Source organism: Lepidochelys kempii, chromosome 2 (assembly GCF_965140285.1).
Source record: "Lepidochelys kempii isolate rLepKem1 chromosome 2, rLepKem1.hap1, whole genome shotgun sequence".
In the NCBI taxonomy this organism is placed as follows: Eukaryota; Metazoa; Chordata; order Testudines; family Cheloniidae; genus Lepidochelys; species Lepidochelys kempii.
In genome coordinates this window covers 115,229,715-115,248,923 of record NC_136381.1, presented here as the reverse complement: position 1 = coordinate 115,248,923, position 19,209 = coordinate 115,229,715, and the positions used below count along the sequence as shown (strand labels likewise).

Genomic DNA, 19,209 nt, shown 5'->3' with positions numbered 1-19,209 from the left:
ATGGGCTTAGCACCATCACCACCTATGCTTAAAATAGCTGTTAGGTGGTGGGTTTGAGGGAGAGATCACGTGATAGCTGGTAAGCTCACCTGGTCCTGAGATAAAAGGCCATCAAGAGCTCAGTTACAAAGAGAGACTTTCCAGGAGCTCTCTCCTGCAGGAGACCCAGGGCTACAGGAAAGCACCTGGAAGGGATTCTCCCCTGCTAGGCTAGGTGGAAGACCTGGCTGGAAATACCTACTGCATTGCCAGGTGAAGAAGCCTTACAAAGAAGAGGTTTGGGGAGGGGTCAGGCAGCCGGAACTGGTTTACCTCTTTTGTTTTGTGTTGGTCTGTCTTAGTTTTGAAAAATAAACCCATCCCTGAAGAAAGGGACTGAAATTCTGCCACTGTCAGGAGCTGTATTTGATGCCCCACCTAGTTAGCTAGCACACCAGCTTACACCATTGCTTTGGATTCTAATGTTGATGAATAAAACCAGTACATGTAAAATGCAAACATATACATTTATATGACTGAAACCCTAAAGTCCTCAGTTTGTACTATGTCTTTATGCAGACAAAATTTCCATGGAAGTCAATGGGATGTAAAAACCTTCCATATCCGTATTGTGTCTTTTGCTCACTTTCGACAAGTGTAATAGACTCCTCAAAGTGCAAGGCAGTGGCAAATAATGGCTCTGAGTGAGTGTGTGTGTGAATGTGTGTGAGTGTGAGTGAGAGAGAGAGATTCCCCTTGTTCTGCAATGAACAGCATTGCATTTAATTGAATTAAATCATAGTGAACTAAAATTATCTGTTGTCACTACTTCTGAATTCAACTGTTTTATATCAGTTTTATTGTAATGTATCTTACTTCTCCATATGCCACAATAATGTCAACAAAGAAACCATTTACTCTAAAGAGAGAATGAATTCAATTTGAATATTTCAAATAAGCAGATTCAATTTGGGTAGGGTTTTTAAAAAATTTTCCTCCAACTTGCTCTTGGGGTTTGCCTGGTTAGACTAGAGATAAATCTTTTCTTTTTCTGTTTTTTCCCCATGAGTTGAACTTGAGAGAAAATTGAGCACAGCCCATTACTTTGGCAGACCCTAGTGCCTAAGCCACAGTACACAAAAAGATGTGACTTTTAAACATCTGCCACTTGATTAAAGACTAAACCAAAACTGAGCGAAAATAAAGATTAAAATGCATTTCAATAACTTTTGAAAATGAAAGACCTTTGCAAGACAATATATAATTATTAGCAGCTAATTATTACTGACAACAAACGCTCTGATGAATGAACCCTTCTGGCATAGATAGAGGTGCATATAGAAAGCTTTTCAAAAAGGAAACAGTACCTATCAAATCATCTTATTACCAAATATAACACTAACTAAATCTCATCTACTATTCATGATGAACCTAAATAAGGCTGGAGATTTGAAAATAAGACAGTTATTGCCAGAATGAGGTGAGGCTTTTATAAACAGTTTTCAGACCTTCCATGTTTATGTGCAACAGGTAGCTACACAGGAAGAAGAAAGAATGATCTTGGGAAATGATTATATAATTTGAAAATAAATTAAAGACCAGAGGGCTGGAAATGGAAATCTGTATCCAATAAACAGAAGTAAAAATAAAAGGTCACATAAGGAAGTCAGACAAAAGTAACATGCATCCATCTGGGCTGGAGACCTAAAAGGTTGGGAGCAGTGGGATTCAGGGAAACCCTTTTTCTGTACCAAGATGGAAACAGAAATGTTTCCATGCAGAGCACACTAGCCACACAGGAATAGTACATTCCAGCTCATTTTCATCTGTGACACTTTCGGATATTATTTGCTAAATATATGCAAACATATACATTGTGCGGTCAACTTTCTCCTTTCGGTGTTGCAATCTAGGCTCAGACCCTGGACTGTGGATGAGCTGCACCTGGAAATGCAGGTCAGAGGTGCCTGAGCAAACGTGGCTTAAAACTCATCTGTTCATTATCCTGATCCTAATGGTCCTGATGTATGCAGGACTGGTCTCTCTACGTTGTGCCATGACATGCCATACCAAAGGTTGCTTTAACTTATGCCAGGCTGCAATGGCCCCAAGGGACTGAAACAGCCAAGGAGTAGTACAGCACAAGAGCTTACTTGCCACTACTCCTCTTTGCTATGCTGACAGTGGGGCTAGGGTCTCTCCAAGTGGCTCTACCTTGTGCAGCATGAAGTGGTCACACCATCTGGCCCCTTCTCTTTTCAGATACAGGATTTTCTTCTTGCATACTGTGCGCTTTAGCACCTGCATGTGGCCCTGCACGTCTGCTGCCAGTTCTGTTCTGTTCTGTTCTTTGACAAGCAGGGAGTAGTAATACTGGAGTAGCCAACATTAACCTTCCTCAGAGCGTCTCACGATATCACTGTACCAGTAACCATGGGAGTCAATGGATACGGACTCCTGTCATGTGAAGAGAGTGTTAGCCTTTGTAAACCTGACCCTGCTCAGCTGACTGGGAAATCAAGTTCATTCTGTTACCACCAAACCAGCATTCCTGCATACATTGCATATTTATGAAGGGTCATCACTGTGAATTACCTTAACATTGGCAGAGCATGAGCTTATCAAATTTGGATGCCCCTTACAAGCTGCTTCTTTCACATCAGTAGGCTAGAGAGGGGCCCAAACCAACCCCTCATCCCCATCTCTGAACACTCGTGAACTTTGGAATCTGTCTGCTAACTACAGGCTTCATCCCATTCCTGAGGCAGACCAAAGTCTAGTTTATCTCTAATCCTTGCATAGGCTACTTACACTTTATATTCTATATTTAAAGATTTGGCTGAGCTCAACCACATAGCTCCAACATAAGATAGCTTATATTAACATTATTATATTCTAATGAACTTTTATGACATAGCTCAACATACTGGACCTAACGACTGTTCGGAAGTCCTCACCCTCTGTCAGTGTCACAGCATATATTGGAGATAGCCATGGCTGAACTATGTTAGAAAATCTCCACTTGTGAGTAGTCAGTGACCCCTCCATACCCTAGGAGAGTCATGACAGTGATTTATGATTGGAATGGATGACAGTATCTGTGCCAATAAAGTCGTTTTATATAGAGATTGGACCAAACAGACATTAACAGAATGTTCTGCTGGGCCTAGAATGCAGTAAAATGTTAGCGCAAAGTTTGTGAATTTCACCCCAAATGTCAGGGAGATACACAGAGTCCATAGACCTCATGAGGCCAAAATGTAGCCCCTTTGAAATCACTGGCACTGGATATTTATTGCAAAGAAGGATTTGAAAATTAGATTTTGAAATATAAAAAATAAAGTAGCAGTGAGAATAAATATTTGTTTCTGCTTGCTAAAATCATTGTAAAAATATTTCTAAATAGGTGCAAGTGTCGATCTGAGGTGAATACTTTCATTCACCAAAAAATTCATGAAGCAGCTTATCACCCCAACAATGAATGATTTTATCCAGGGGAAAAAATTAAGTGGCTCTTATTTTTTTGAAATCCTCTGGTGCTGCAGTGCATTATTACCTCCTATCTTTTTTCCCCACACAGTGTCAAATCCTTGTGTTCCATCCTATAAAGCATCCTACAGCTAAATTTTCTAACTTGCTCCAGAGTTTAGAGCCATACTAAATAAATAATAAATAATAATAATAATAATAATAATAATAATAAAAGTTTGTACTTTAGTTTTCTGTGTTGTAGTTATTAAAAGCATCTCAATTCTTATATACATGCTGACATATGGAAAATAATGTCTTGGAAAGTGTTAGGTTCACCATATTTTAAGAACTAATACCTTCGGTCATGTTAATCAGTTTCTGATATATGTAGTTTTCAAAAGGCACTTCAGGGAAGAAAATTGTGGGTATGACTAATAACGACAAGGATATGAACTATATTCTTCAAGTATATCTGAATCTGAACATTAGCAAAGTATTTCACCATCTTATATATTTAGGAAGCTTTAATAAAAAAAAATAAATTTGCCTCTTTCCATGAAATTGAGCCCTTTTTTTTTTTGAGCAAAAAACTTCAAATGTATTAATTTTGTAGCTGTATTTTAAAATGAGTGCCAACCCCAGCTACATGACTGCATGATAAGTGTCCTGAAACTTCAAGAAAAGGCACTAAATTTTTCACAGCATTTGTGTTTCATTTTCAGGGTAGTAAAAATATGGTGCCCTTTTAATAATGAATAATAGATCTCCCAGTTTGATTTACATGCATGGATTAAATGTCATGTTTGAAAAGTTGCTGTTTTATTCATATTGGATTTCCCTCAAGTAAAACAAAATGGTAGCCAGCTCCTGTTGCAATATTGCTGCCTTTCCACATTGATACATAAATATTAACTGCTTGATATACTCTTTAAACTCTAGAGGTCTGTGAATTGTTCTGTCAGCAGCTGCAAGTTTTATATGCATACAAACTGATTTAGGGCGATCAAATGTTCCAGGTACACAGGGAAGTTGTGGCAGAAGTACACCTTCAGTACTGCCTTGTAGAGCTAATACATCTTCACTAAAGTACAAAGTCTAGAATGTTGGAAAGGCACTCCACCACAGTCCCCTGCTGAACTGAGACACCAGCAAATGCCAGTATCAACGCAGTTAAAAAATAACTTTTGAGGCCAAATACCAATACAATGGTTTTCCTTTTTTCTATGTGTAAAATCAGTGCTTGCGAAAGGTGCCGGACTGACAGCCTTGGACGCTACAGTCCATTATTATTAATTAACCTTTCCAAGGGATTACTTGCGAGAAGTCTGCTATATTTATTGTGTTATTATTAGGGCAGGTTGAAAATTGTCCATCTAACCACATTTTTCAGTGGAAGACTGGGCTTCTGATTAAACAAAAAAAAATGTGGAAAGTGTTTGTTCCCCACAGAAAATGTTGACTTTTCATAAAAAAACCAAACCTCACAACAGTGAAAAATGTTGGTTGAAAACAAAACATTTAAGCCATGTCCACACTACACTTAAGCGCAGACTATAGAGGTGTGAATTACAGAGCGTACCAAAGTGTTGCAATTTAACTACCTTATGTGGATGCTGCTGGCGCAAACAAAAAGGTACCTAGTTTCCATTAGCGTAATCACTACGTTAATGCAAACTAGATATCTTTTACTTTGTGCCAGTAGCATCCATGTAGGGCAGTTAGATTGCAGAACTTTGGTGCGCTCTGCAGTTCATACACCCATACGCTGCACTGCAGCATAGTGTAAACGAGCCTTTAGATTAATAAATGTTGCCGTGGTGCTTCAAGGGAGTTCTAGTTCAGGTTCCTGATATCCCATTCCCCTCTATGGGCTGATTTCCCCTCTCACTAAGCTGCCATGATGGATCATGGGAGATGTAGTTCAGATAGGGAGCCCACATGATAGAGCAGAGAGGGGCATAAGGCACACAAACTACAACTCCCATCAGACATTGAGGCAGCATTTCTGAATCTAAATTTTTGGTTGTCAGTTAAAGTTTTCAGTTTTTGATTTTTTGCTAATTTGTTTCCCAATTCTGTTAAAATTTAAAAAAAATCTGACCAGTCCTAATTATTATAATGTGAGCTAAATTTGAAAGACAACTTATCCTGGCGCCATTTTTTGAAGATTTAGTTAATTGCACAGAAACTGCTAATATTTAGACTAACTACCTACTCTGTGCTTACTATTAGGTAACCAGATGTCTACATACTGTCCTTTTCACCCTTAATTAACAGCTGCCAGAAGTTGTTAAAAAAAAATCAAGCTTTCTTTTACTGGAAAAAAAATTAGATGTAGTTTTATTCTGCTACTAGAAACTGAAGGACAAAAGTTAGTCTTTTAATTTTCAAAAAAGTAAATATTTCAGAGACTGGCCAATTTTTGGTTCCACTGAAGTCAACGAGAATTTAGCCTTGAATTCAGAGGGAGTAGGATTTGACCTGTGCTGTAAGGTTAGCAAGCAATCTAAAATAAATAGTGATTAAATACAGAGGTAAAAGGCAATTTTAAGAAAAATATTATTTAAATTAATAAAAAACATTTTTTCCTCAGTAAAATTAGACTTTTACCTACTATAAATGTTTGTTTGGGATCCATATGTCATTATTTGTTTGAAAAATAATGAGAAGATGTGTTTGGAAGTTGCTAATCATAGAATCATAGAATATCAGGGTTGGAAGGGACCTCAGGACATGACACCAATTTTGAGACACGTACATAAAGAAACAAAAACGCATTGTTCTCAGTGAACTTTAAATACAAAGTTGTTTTGCTGAATACTTAGGCCTTGTCTATAGTGAGATTTCTACCACCAGGCTAGTTGCACCAAGGAAATTACACTGGTGGAAACCCCTACTATAAACACGGGGAAGCTAGAACAGTGGCTTTGTTCCCAGTTTAGAGAAGGTCAAGTAAGACCTGGTAATACTTGTGTGTGGGCAGTTATGCTTCTACAGAAAATAAGTGTCCAGTCAGGAGTGCAATACACATTTTTCATGTACTTCTCTCTTATAGTCCTGTCAGAAACAAGGAAGTGTGCAAAGGCATGCCAAAAATTTTAAAAAGCCAAAAAAACTGTTAACCGACTAAACTTTTTTTTTCTTTTTTTTGACTTCAGACTAAGTTCAGTTCACTTTACAATTCAGGTAGAACTTCAGAACAACTCTTATTTCATCCAAACCAAAAAATCAGGGCCTACAAACAAGTTACCCTCACATCACGCATTTGAAAGGCTTGCCTAAATCAGTACTGTAAACAGCCATCAGGATCCACAATAACATTTTATCCATGTGTAAGACATTACTTAAAAAATAAAATCAGATTCCTGTGATGGCCTGACATTACTTAAAGCAAATTAACATTCAAAATGAGTTATTAGGAACCATTGTCTAACGTGTAGTCAAGGGTCATTGGGGGAGGTGGACTGAAACTAAAAAGGAGGACAGTGAATGAGGGGAAAGGAGTGGAACTGGCAAGCTCAAGCAAAGAACATTGATTAATGAACAAAAAACATTTCTGAAAGGTCAGGTGTGCAAGTCAGACTAGCCCTGAGGCAGATCTAACTTACATGACCAGCACTTTCTGTACGCAGCAGATAACCCATGTTGACACCAACTTTGTCAACATTACAGGGTTATTATTTTTGGAAGCATGTAGCGTTCTGGAACAATTTCTCTAATATATTAGTTAAAACCAAGTTTTTGTTCAATACCAAGCATACTACATGTGTTATTTTTCACCTTGTTTATATAATCCTATCATTATTAGGGGCAATGAAAACAAAACCTTACTCTTCATGTGTAAGTTCTTGTATTTCCCCTCTATATTCCAGGGCAGCAACTTGGTACATCATATTGTTCTGAACCTAGCTCCCTTTGTCTGGACTCCCATGTCAAAAACTCAATACTGAAATTGACAATATTTACATAGGGAGATTTTTGAGGGAGGAGTATATTTTTGAAGAGTGAAATTGATTCTCTCATCTTACACGGTGTACATATGTCTTAAGGGTATCTTTTGAATGATAAGTGTGCAAAGATACCAGTAGGAAGGAAAGCAAATGCAATAATTTTTAGGGTAATAACATACAACACTTTTCCTGTCTATTATACAACGATGAAGGCTACTTCACTGGGGTATAATTAAACCAAGTCCGCAATTCTGACTGGATGTCAGTGGGGAGTTGAACTCCTATAAATTAGGATAGAATTGAATTGAGAATTATGGAGAAGGTAGCAATGAATGCATATTATGACCGATGGATAGAAAAACTGGATAGCAAACACTTCACAGAAGGAGTTAAAAGTAGAGAGAATTGCCCAAAGGAGCCTATACAGACTAATAATCCACTCTTAGACAGTTATTAAGGGGCTGGTATTAAGAACTCTCTTTTGTCTGAAAGGAACCTCATAGAGAAACCAGCTCCAGTGGACACTAGTTAAAGCTAACCCTGTCTGAGGAGTTCCTTTGTATTGCTGAGCAGCTGAACAAAAGAAGGGTTAACGGTTACCTGAAATATCCCATGCTCAGTATTGAGAACAATCAGGGCTGTGTAATTCTGAATACAGGAGAGTTTCCCAGTGTCAGGCAGAACAAAGGAAGAGACACTATGCTAAAAGAGGCAGAGAGGCCCAGAGTCATTTCACCGTATCAGTACACTTTTCTCTTGTAAACAAGACCTCAAAGAAGGAACTGGTTTCTGGCTACAACTATAGACGAACTAAACAGGGCATGTGTATATATTGTAAATAAATAAGACTAGGAAATATCCTGAGCTCCTGTATCACTAACTTCTCTTTCAATGAGAAAGTGACCCACTTCAAAGCACCCCAAATTGCTACTGCATGGCCTACCCAAACAACGTGTTTGAGAATAAATATTTTGAGATTTTATGCTTAGGAGCACCTGATTACCACACATACCTTCAGTCATTTGGAGAAATTTAGAAAGATAAGTGTGGCTGAATCAACAGGGATGGGCACTACATTAGCCTTTTTCCAGTCTTCCGGGACTTCCCCCGATCGCCAAGAATTTTCAAAGATAATAGCAATGGCTCTGCAATCACATCTGCCAACTCCTTTAGCACCCTCGGATGCAGTGCATCCGGCCCCATGGACTTGTGGTCATCCAGCTTTTCTACATAGTCCCAAACCACTTCTTCCTCCACAGAGAGCTGGTCACCTCCTCCCCATGCTGTGCTGCCCAGTGCAGCAGTCTGGGAGCTGACCTTGTTCATGAAGACAGAGGCAAAAAAAGCATTTAGTACATTAGCTTTTTCCACATCCTCTGTCACTAGGTTCCCTCCCTCATTCAGAAAGGGGCCCACACTTTCCTTGGCTTTCTTCTTGTTGCTAACATACCTATAGAAACCCTTCTCGTTACTCTTAATATTTCTTGCTAGCTGCAACTCCAAGTGTGATTTGGCCTTCCTGATTTCACTCCTGCATGCCTGAGCAATATTTTTATACTCCTCCCTGGTCATTTGTCCAATCTACCACTTCTTGTAAGCTTCTTTTTTGTGTTTAAGATCAGCAAGGATTTCACTGTTAAGCCAAGCTGGTCACCTGCCATATTTACTATTCTTTCTACACATCGGGATGGTTTCTTCCTGCAACCTCAATAAGGATTCTTTAAAATACAGCCAGCTCTCCTGGACACCTTTCCCCCTCATGTTATTCTCCCAGGGGATCCTACCAATCAGTTCCTATTAGTTAATGTTCATATATCTCTGTCTGTTTTTATTTTTTAACAGAGGATTCAAAAGCAGTATCCTCTGAGGCGATAGCATCAGCATTATTAGCAGGGTTGACCTTACCATGAGGCGAACTGAGGTGGCCGCCTCAGGTGCCAGACTGTGGGGGGCCACCACTAGGACCCAGAGTGTAGAAAATTGTGTCTGCTGCTGGTGCATATGTATTCTCTCCGCTCTAGATGCATAGAGATGGTGGAGTGCTGTGCTGGAGGAAGAAGGGCACAAGAGACGTAACAGGCAGGCAGAAGAAAAGGTGAGAGGAAATAACAGAAAGCAGCAGGAGCTGCAGGGAGAGAGGAGGAGGAGCCTCTTATGTACCTCTCTAGCACGCCCAGGAGCCTGGACTGATTAATACCAGCTTCTCAGGGAGCTTCCTGTTTCCTGCTGCTTCCCTGAACCCACGTGCAGAGAACAGGCAGTCAACTGAAGTAGTAGGAGCCAGTTAGGCCCTTAAGACGCTGATATCTTCCCTCAGTCAGGCCCTGCTACCAGCCTGCTTATTTGTCCCCTTCAACTGAGTGTTGAGAGCCACTATAGCTGGCACAGGACAGCAGTGATGAGTGAAAGAAGAAAACGCCCCTCTGGGGCAGCATTCAGAAAAAGAAAGAAAGCAAAGGAAGCTTTTCTATCCAAGCAGGAAGGAGCTCTCCTGAGATACATAGACACAAATGTTCACTGTGAGCTTTCTGGCCCCAGTGAGGATGTGAGTGGTGAGGAGATGCCTGATCTTCCAGTTAGTCAGAGTGCAGGTGACCTGGCAGTTACTGCAGCATCCATATCTCCATCTCAAATAGATGTAACCAGGCACATTCCTGAAGAAAAGTGTAGATCAAAGAGTGTGGTGGAGGCCCAAGAAACAGCTGCTGCTGAGTTAGTTCCTTCAGTCTAGATGATCCAGGACTGTGGACCCACTTGAGCAGCAGCCTGAGGGACTTCCTTGTACTGCATGGGCCACAGCAAGTGAAAAACTTAATGTTCCCCAAAGATACTGAAAATAGAAGTTTCCATCCAACACATTACTGGCGTGAAATTCCCAATGGTGACAAAGTGGAGAGGCCATGGCTTATGTACTCGAAAACCCAGCATGCTGCATACTGTTTTTGTTGCAAAGGCTTCCAGTCTAATGTTCCAGCCACATTGGGTTCTACAGGAACAAAGGACTGGAAAAATCTGTCTAGAAATCTGGCACACCAGGAGAAGGCAGAAAATCACCAGAGAGCATTCCATAGGTGGAAAGAGCTTGAGATGAGACTAAGGTTAAAGGCCACCATAGATGATCAACATCAAGAAAAGATTGCATCAGAGTCTCTCTACTGGCAAAATGTTCTGAAAAGGCTCATTGCCATTGAGAGAATGCTTGCTACCCAAAACCTAGCACTGCATGGCACTTCAGATCAGCTGTATGTGCCAAACACTGGAAATTTCCTTAAAATTGTGGAGGTGATGGTGGAGTTTGATGCTGTACTCCAGGAGCATCTAAGAAGAGTCACCACCCAAGAAATGTACACACACCACTACCTTGGAAAAACAATTGAAAATGAGATCATACAGTTACTGGCAACAAAAGTCAAACAGAAGATTGTGGCAGATCTGAAGTCAGCAAGATATTACTCTGTTATTCTGGACTGCACACCTGACATCAACCATATGGAACAAATTACTTTAATGGTGCATTTTGAAACAACAACAGAACCTAGTGGAAATGTCCCTGCAGTGGTGACTGTCAGAGAGCATTTTCTAGAATTTATTGACATTGATGATACTACAGGAGCTGGTCTGACAAATGTGCTTCTTAAAAAGCTGGAAGATACAGGAATTGCGATAGCTGACATGAGAGGTCAGGGCTACGATAACGGTGCCAACATGAGAGGAAAGAACAGAGGAGTGCAGACATGGATCTCAGAGTTGAACCTTCGAGCTTTATTTGTCCCATGCAGTTCTCATTCGTTGAACTTGGTGGTCAGTGATGCAGCATCAGCTTCTAGTGAGGCTGCTGAATTTTTAAATGTAATTTAAAGCATCTATGTATTTTTCTCTGCATCAACTCATCAATCGCAAATTTTGAAGCAACATCTGGGAACATCCTCTCTGACACTGAAACCACTGAGTACCTACCACATGATGGGAAAGTCAAGTGGGGGCGATAAAGCCTATCAAACACCAAATTGGGATGCTGCCATTTTGGAGAATAATGTTATGACAGGAACTGTTCATGGGAGAATTGTGGCAGAGGGAAATGGAATAACTAGAAACATACATAACTTCCAATTTCTGTGTGGCTTAGTGTTGTGGCATGAAATACTGTTTGAAATAAATGTGGTAAGCAAGAGACTCCAAGGTGCTGAACTTGATATATCTGGAGCAATGGAACAACTGGACGAAGCAAAGTCATACCTACAGTCTTACCAGTCAGATGAGGGATTTCAAAACGTTCTGAAGAGTGCACAGAAATTGGCAGAGGAACTTCATACTGAAGCTATTTTCCCATCCATTCAAGAATACAAGAGTCACCGAAGAAGACATTTTGATTAGAAGGCATGGGATAATCCCATAAGAGACCCCAAACAACAATTCAAGGTTGAATTCTTTAACCAGATTGTGCAATACAGTCAGTTGAAGAATGTTTCATGCAGCTCAAGGAACACAGCGGTATATTTGGGATGTTGTATGATATTCCAAAACTCCTCACTATACCTGAAGAAGACCTACAGCAGCAATGCAGGGCACTAGAGACAGTGTTGACACATGATGACATGCACGATATTGATGCGAGTGATTTAGGTGATGAACTGAAAGCCCTTTCAAGATACATTTCAGCAGGATCAACTCCAAAGGCTGTTCTGGAATATATGTGCACAAATAAGATGGCCACCCTCTTTCCAAATGCTTTTGTTGCTCTGCGCATACTTCTAACACTTCCTGTAACAGTTGCCAGTGGAGAACGCAGCTTCTCCATGCTGAAGTTAATAAAAACACATCTACGCTCCACAATGACACAGGAGAGGCTGGTCAGCCTTCCAACCATCTCAATAGAGCATGAGCTGGCCCAGACTGTGGACCTTCAGGAAGCAGTTCAAATCTTGGCAACCAAGAAGGCACGGACAGCACCACTCTGATTATTCAAACATATAAAAATGCCAGTGTTTACTGTGCAGACAAGAAAAGTTACATTTGCTGTTCAGGCATTTGAAAGTTAAGTGTTACTTAAAATTTTTGAACAAGGCATTTTAATTTGTTAGTTCTCCTTTATTGGGGTAGGTAGCAAAGCAGTACCAAGAGAGGAGTAGAACAGGAAGAAGGTAAAATTGAGACCTTTGGAAGTTTGGGCCCAAGCGAGGGTGCATGGGGGCATCATTTGAGCTCCCAGCCTCTGGTGCCAAAATGTTGTGGGCCGGCCCTGATTATTAGCCTGCATGGGGGTAGTCTATAAACTGATTAATTTAACAGGTCCTGCACTGGCGGAAGCTGTCTTTTTAAGGCAGAACAGCAATACACTGCACTCATTGACAGTTTCTTTCACAGTTAAAATTTACATTTACATTTCAAATCCATGGTCCAAGGGTGCACAGCCACATATGTTGAATGTGTAGCCTTCAGCAGAGCTGGCCAGCTATGGCAAAACCATCAACATTTGTTCAAGTTAGAATGGCTGTTCTATTTGACCATATTTGTGCCCCTTTTTATTCAGGGTCTGGATAAAGAGCAGTTTTCTTCATATGCATGGCTTTTCTTGATACCAGAATCCATATTCACATGCACACCAGGTATCCATTATTCATTATGTGTTGCCTACTAATTACGATTTCCAATCAGAAAGCCGAAAATATGACTTAGTGACTGACCTCAGACCTTAAATAGCCAGGACTTGAAGTGAACTATTTAGAAACAACCCACAGCTTGAAAATTGAATATAAATACTACTTTGATTGTTAGCTCTTTGGAGCAGGAACTTTTTTTGTTCTGCGTTTGTACAGTGCCTAGCACAATGGAGTCCTAGTCCATGACTGGTGATCCTAGGCACTACCACATTACAAACAAAACATAAGAGTAATGATATCACTATTCAGTGAACAGTTCCGAACAATGAACACATTTGCAGAAATCAGCATCGATTCACAAACAGTAAAGAAGCCTATGTTTGTCAGATAATTTATTTCCAGCCAATGATTCAACCAGCTTTAGACATTAGACACAATGCTGAGCAACTGACACACAACAATCCTGCCATGCACAGCATGTTTAGGAAAGAAAATATGTGTGCCTTAGTCACAAAAGACAGAATAGAGCCTCAAGTGTTTGGTCTTCTTCCAAAATAATCCAAATGCCGCTTTTTTGGCAAATGGGGGTCAATGAAGCTAAAAACTCACAGAAGGATTTGAGCATTCATGTGTTTATATATACCCACTCATTCATTTATTATTCTAAAGCTATTTTACCCAAATCAAATTACATAGCTGACAAGCTGTATTGATAAGAAAGAATAAAAGTAAAATCTAAAATTAACTGACAGCACTACATGAAATAGTATATTATATATTTGGCACTTCTAGAGTGAGTGATGAGTGTTACTTGTGGGGGAGGCAATTGCACCTTCCTAAATTGCACCTTAAAATATTACATAAATTACAAACATGATGGAATGTATTAAATATATAAGCCTGAAGGGGAAGGAGTGGATGTGTTTTACCTATCAAAGCAAAGAAAGCATATTTAAGAAGCGTTGCTTACTGTATGGACACTTTGGTCGAAACAAATTTCCACGTCATAAAAGTTTCCGTCATGGCTGACTGGCAATGTCATTCCAGCCCACTGTTGTTCCTTCAGTTCGGACCACTTAAGTACACTACCCCCTAGACGACTGAGCAAAGAAACCTTGAGGGTGTAGTGGCCCTTGGGCACTTTGTCTTTAGCACCTCGTAGGCATCTTAATTGGATTTGAATGGGCTGAGGTGTTTTGGACCAGTCAACCTAAGGAGAAGACTATGTTATTGAATTAGGTAGAAAGCAGAGTTTAACCATACCATTAGAAAGAATGAATTCCTCAAAAAATGACCACCAAAAAGTAGACAACTCTTTTTGTTCAACCTGTAATTATCTATCCTTAGCAATGACAATAGAGAAAGACCTGGGCTGTGTAATTAGGGATGTCAAAAGGCAAGCATGTGGATTGCATGGAAAATAAAAATAAAAAGTTAACAGGTTTTTTTAAGCATGGTGTATTAATGAAGTGTGACACTAGAAATCATCAGTCTGCAATAAAAAGCAGAATTCACAAGAAATCAACACCTCTAAAAATACAGTATGCCTTTGAAGACATCCATGATAGGTGACATGATGATCAGGCTGCAGGCACACAGTGAGAAACATGGCAGCCAATGTTTTTTATATTAATTATAAGTCTTACCAAAGCTATTAGTGCTGTATAACACCCAGACTATCCTTTCATCTTCTTATAATATACTCTTAGAATAATAATCAAAGTGCAACATGTGTAGAATTTAATAATCACTCCCCACAGGCACCTTTATTTCAGGTCCAGACAAAAGGAAACATCTGCTGCTTGCTGTTGACAAGATGTTGTCTACGTTGCAGAATATTTAGTATGGAGTAATGTTTCACTGTATTTTTGAAAATCTCTTTCAATGCTTATTCTGGACATTCAGCGCACATAGCAGATGTTGGCATTGTGAAATGGATACAGGCATGACCCTTGGAAGTTTGATTTGAGTAAGGATGCAGACTCAGAATTCTATAAATGTATCCATTCCACTATGCCACCAAATATTTAGTTTTACCTGAATAAAGACTGCAGGGTCAGGCATATATTGGGGTGTTCTAGTTTGGCCTTAATATTGTTTTATGACAATGACACAATTTCTGTAATAATTAAAATGTATTACTCCAAATAACTTTATGTATTTTGGGGGAATCAATTTATTTCATTTTATGGGAAATCTATATTATGAGACTCTTTTTTATTCTAATTTAATATGACACCATGGTCCATGGCAGTGGTTCTCAACTAGGGGCCTGGGGCCCTCAAGGGGGCTCCAAGCAAGTTTCAGGGGGTCCACCAAGCAGGGCCAGAATTAGACTCACTGGGGTCCAGGGCCGAAAGCAGAAGCCCCACCGCCTGGGGCTGAAGCCCTCGGCCTCGCCATCCGGGGCTGAAGCCAAAGCCTGAGCAATATAGCTTTGTGGGGGGCCCTGTGGTGTGTGGCCCCAGGCAACTGCCCTGCTTGCTATCCCCTAACACTGGCCCTGGCTTTTGCATGCAGAAAAGCAGTTGTTGTGGCACAGGTGGGTATGGAGATTTTATTGCGGGGGAGGGGGAAGGGGGGCTCAGAACAAAAAGTGTTGAGAACCCCTGGTCCATGGCATATTTTAGAATTAAATGGCTGCCTTGACTACTAAGTCTAGTAGTATCCCAGTCTAAACCTACAGTAGCTAATAATCTCCTCTTTAATCCTGTTTTGGATTTATTTTGGAAGTGATAGCATATTTCCATATAGATAGAAAGCTTCTGGAATTAAATTAAGCAGTTAAATAAACAGCTGAAGTTGTTAAACTTCTTTTGTTTTTCGATACAAACCATACTTAACAACTAATCTGAATGACAATTATTTTCAGTTTAATTAGAAAATCTTAATTAACAATGAAGATTTAACCTTAATATTTTTGGTTTCTGAATAATATATATAAAAAAATTAACATCATGTGAATAAATAAGACAATCTTTTTTAAACCTCAAGGCAGGATTACTGATGCAGGCAGGCTTAGTTATTAAACACATTCTAAATTAAACGCCTCTATGAATTTTATACTGAAATATATTTTGATAGTTTTGCATGCCAAATGTGACATTTTGTATTTTAGATTCATCTTCTGTTGTAATTTTGAAAATGTCATACAAACAAAGATTTTGTCATTTACCAATGGAATTACTATGCATGGCCGGTTAGCCATCTCTTTTCTGGCTCTTCTGGTTGTTTCAAGTCAGCAAGCCATAAAAAATCTTTATCTCTCTAAAACACAGCAATTTGGAAGATAATCGAATAGTGACTGGGGGGCAGAAACGCCAGTCTGAGGAATTATACCACAATCTCTGTTGCATTTACAACCTCCCTCAAAGCGAGTGTCAATCGGGTAGGAAAAGGAGATAGAAGATTCATCACGTCTCAGGCCTGTCTCATTTGCATGGTGGCAGAGCTGCCTCATCTCCTACTGAAAGACTTTACTTGGCCAGCGCTGACAAACTGTTTTGAAGAACTCCAGCCATGCCCAAATGATTCATAGTTAATAGCTTTAGACATTCTATTTAAGCATATGGTTACTTCTGCTGGAAAGCATATTTTTAAACCTGCTAAATCCTATCCTCTAAAATTAAAACAAAAAAACATGCAAGAGACTCAATATAATTGATCTAGTCATTTCGCAATTTGCATCAGGAAAAAGAGCACTCATGGAGAACCTCACCTTCCAGCAAAGTCCTGCTGCTCCATTTGATTCATTATTCACTTCTGCGAGGTTACCAAACTTGGCTACAATTTCATGTTTGCGGGCATTCTGTGCTACTTTCCATGGCTGACTTTCTATTCTGCATCAGTTACAAAGAGGAAAGAAGAAATTGACAGCAACACATAAATGAAAAGTGCTTGCCTTTGGAACTACATCACAATTTGATGTTTTCTTCAAGTATATTACAAGCCTTGCAGGGGACCAAAATGAATAATAAATAAATAAGGAAGGGGGGGGGTTCAATGCAGAGAAATGGGTAGGCTTTTAAAACTGGCGGCAGAAAGATGTATTCACATGTTTAATAGCACAACTAATATTTGTCAGGCTCCGACACAGGTTAACTTACAAGCATATGGAGTTTCACTCCCAAAATATGAGCAAAAATAATGGATCTGATAGTCACCAAACTTGTACCAAAGCTCAAGTTCTGCATTACCAATAATAAAATAGAATACCTCTATTCTTCTATTGTCACTTTAAGAGCCAGATCCTCAGCTGTGATAAATTGGAATAGCTATACAGAAATCAATGGAGTCATGCTGTTTTACACCAGCTAGGAATCTGGCCCTTTATGTTTGTGGCATACACACACACAAATTGAGATAGCTAAGCATTATCATTCCTTCTTTATGCTAACCTTTTGCAAAATGTAAGTAACACTTAAAAGTAATGGGCCAAGTCCCAACGTGAGTCTTTATTCAGTCCTCACATAGACCGACAACGGCTCTAGTTCACAATTTAAGAACATACATGCTTTGGAGCAGTGCAAAGCAGATCCACCCCAAAGAGAGCACTTTGAGGTATTCAGGGAGACAGAAGGCCTCCCGCAGCAATCTGATGACACGGGAGGAGTGCACACACTGCTACGCTACGCTGCCTCATGGGATACAATATATTTTTCCTCAGACAAGCAGCCAGCTTTGCTGGCCAGTGCATGAGGGTAGGATCAGCACAAAGTAATGAGGGAGCAATACCTGTCATTCTGGGCATGCAATTCTGCCCCACTCTTATGAGGTTTACACAGACGTGGGAGGCTTGTTAGTCCCTCCCCCTTCCCATGCCCCTGCATAAGGGCCAGGCTGTATCTGAACCTGAGTACAAACCTCAGAATTTGTTCTAATACATTCAAGTGGCTGAATCACCTACGCAACATACAGTAGAACCTCGGAGCTATGAATACCACAGTTATGAACTGACCAGTCGACCCCACACCTCATTTAGAACTGGAAGTATGCAATCAGGCAGCAGCAGAGACACCCGCCCCCACAAATATAGCATGGTAGATACTGTGTTAAGTGTAAACTACTAAAAAAATTAAAGGAATGTTTAAAAGATTTGGCAAGGTAAGGAAACTGTTTCTGTGCTTGTTTAATTTAAATTAAAATGGTTAAAAGCAGCATTTTTCTCCTGCATAGTAAAGTTTCAAAGCTGTTTTAAGTTAATGTTCAGCTGTTAACTTCTGGAAGAACCACCATAACGTTTTGATCAGAGTTACAAACATTTCAGAGTTACAAAGAATTTCCATTCCTGAGGTGTTCGTAACTCTGAGGTTCCACTGTAATGGTAATGTTATTTTAATGCAATGGTCAGGGTACAACAAGAATCCCTATAAACAAACCTTCCCTTGGTTTTCCTTGACTATTGACATTTTCTGACTTAATCCCAGGTCTCTCTCTGTGCAAGACTTAAACCTGAGGTCCTCATTCATTTTGATGAACTGTGTGCTGGGTAATACAATACAACGACTCCATATACATAAAACTACACTCACCATTTCTTAAGAGGTCTGTTTTCAGAGATGATGCAACTGCAGCTAGGGCTCTGGTCATGTGCACACAGACCAAGTACCTGTTGTCTCCTACAAACTTTTCCTTCCTGCAACATCTGCTCCTCCTTCCCAGTTCCACGCAGGTTAGTATAACAATTTCTATTTAGGCCTCTTTCTATACACAGTTTTGTACTGGCTGGAAACCAGTATAGTTACAGCAGTACAACCCCGAATGTGGACACAGTTAAATTGGCACAAAGGGGCTTATGGCAGTAGAACTTATTCCTGTAAATGTAGAGCAAATACTTAAATTGGTACAAAAACTGTGTGTAGACCATTAGCCCAATGGTTTCAGTGGGAGGTCTGCCTGAGTAAGGACTAATCCTGCAACCCTGATGCTGAGTAGTACTTTCTCAAATAAGCAGCCCCATTGAAGTTGATGGGAACAGGACAGTAGAAATAAAACTACACAATGTGAGGATTACAGAATCCAGCCCTATGCACAGATTTCAGGATTTGACTCTGCAGTTTTATCCTTTAATGGCTGACAGGTCAACCTTAGCCTAATTTCCCCAAATGGGACAAAGGCAAGGTGGATCTTAAATTTCATTAGCTAATTCCAGCGACCAAAGCATCTGAGAAGGTCCTTCTTTGGGGAGAAAAGTTGTCTGTTTGGAACTT

The 19,209-nt window shown here is 39.9% G+C and overlaps 1 protein-coding gene across 1 annotated transcript in view; it reads right to left on the bottom strand.

The window, feature by feature from the left end:
* Positions 1-13,952: 13,952 nt before the first annotated feature.
* LOC140906128 (orofacial cleft 1 candidate gene 1 protein homolog) overlaps positions 13,953-19,209 on the bottom strand; it is a gene marked incomplete at its 5' end in the record, with an annotated part of 48,385 nt that continues 43,128 nt past the window's right edge. Inside the window, 2 exons of the mRNA XM_073329634.1 lie at positions 13,953-14,210; positions 16,719-16,839. Coding sequence (XP_073185735.1) covers positions 13,953-14,210; positions 16,719-16,839 — 379 coding nt within the window. The remainder of the gene's footprint in view (positions 14,211-16,718; positions 16,840-19,209) is intronic.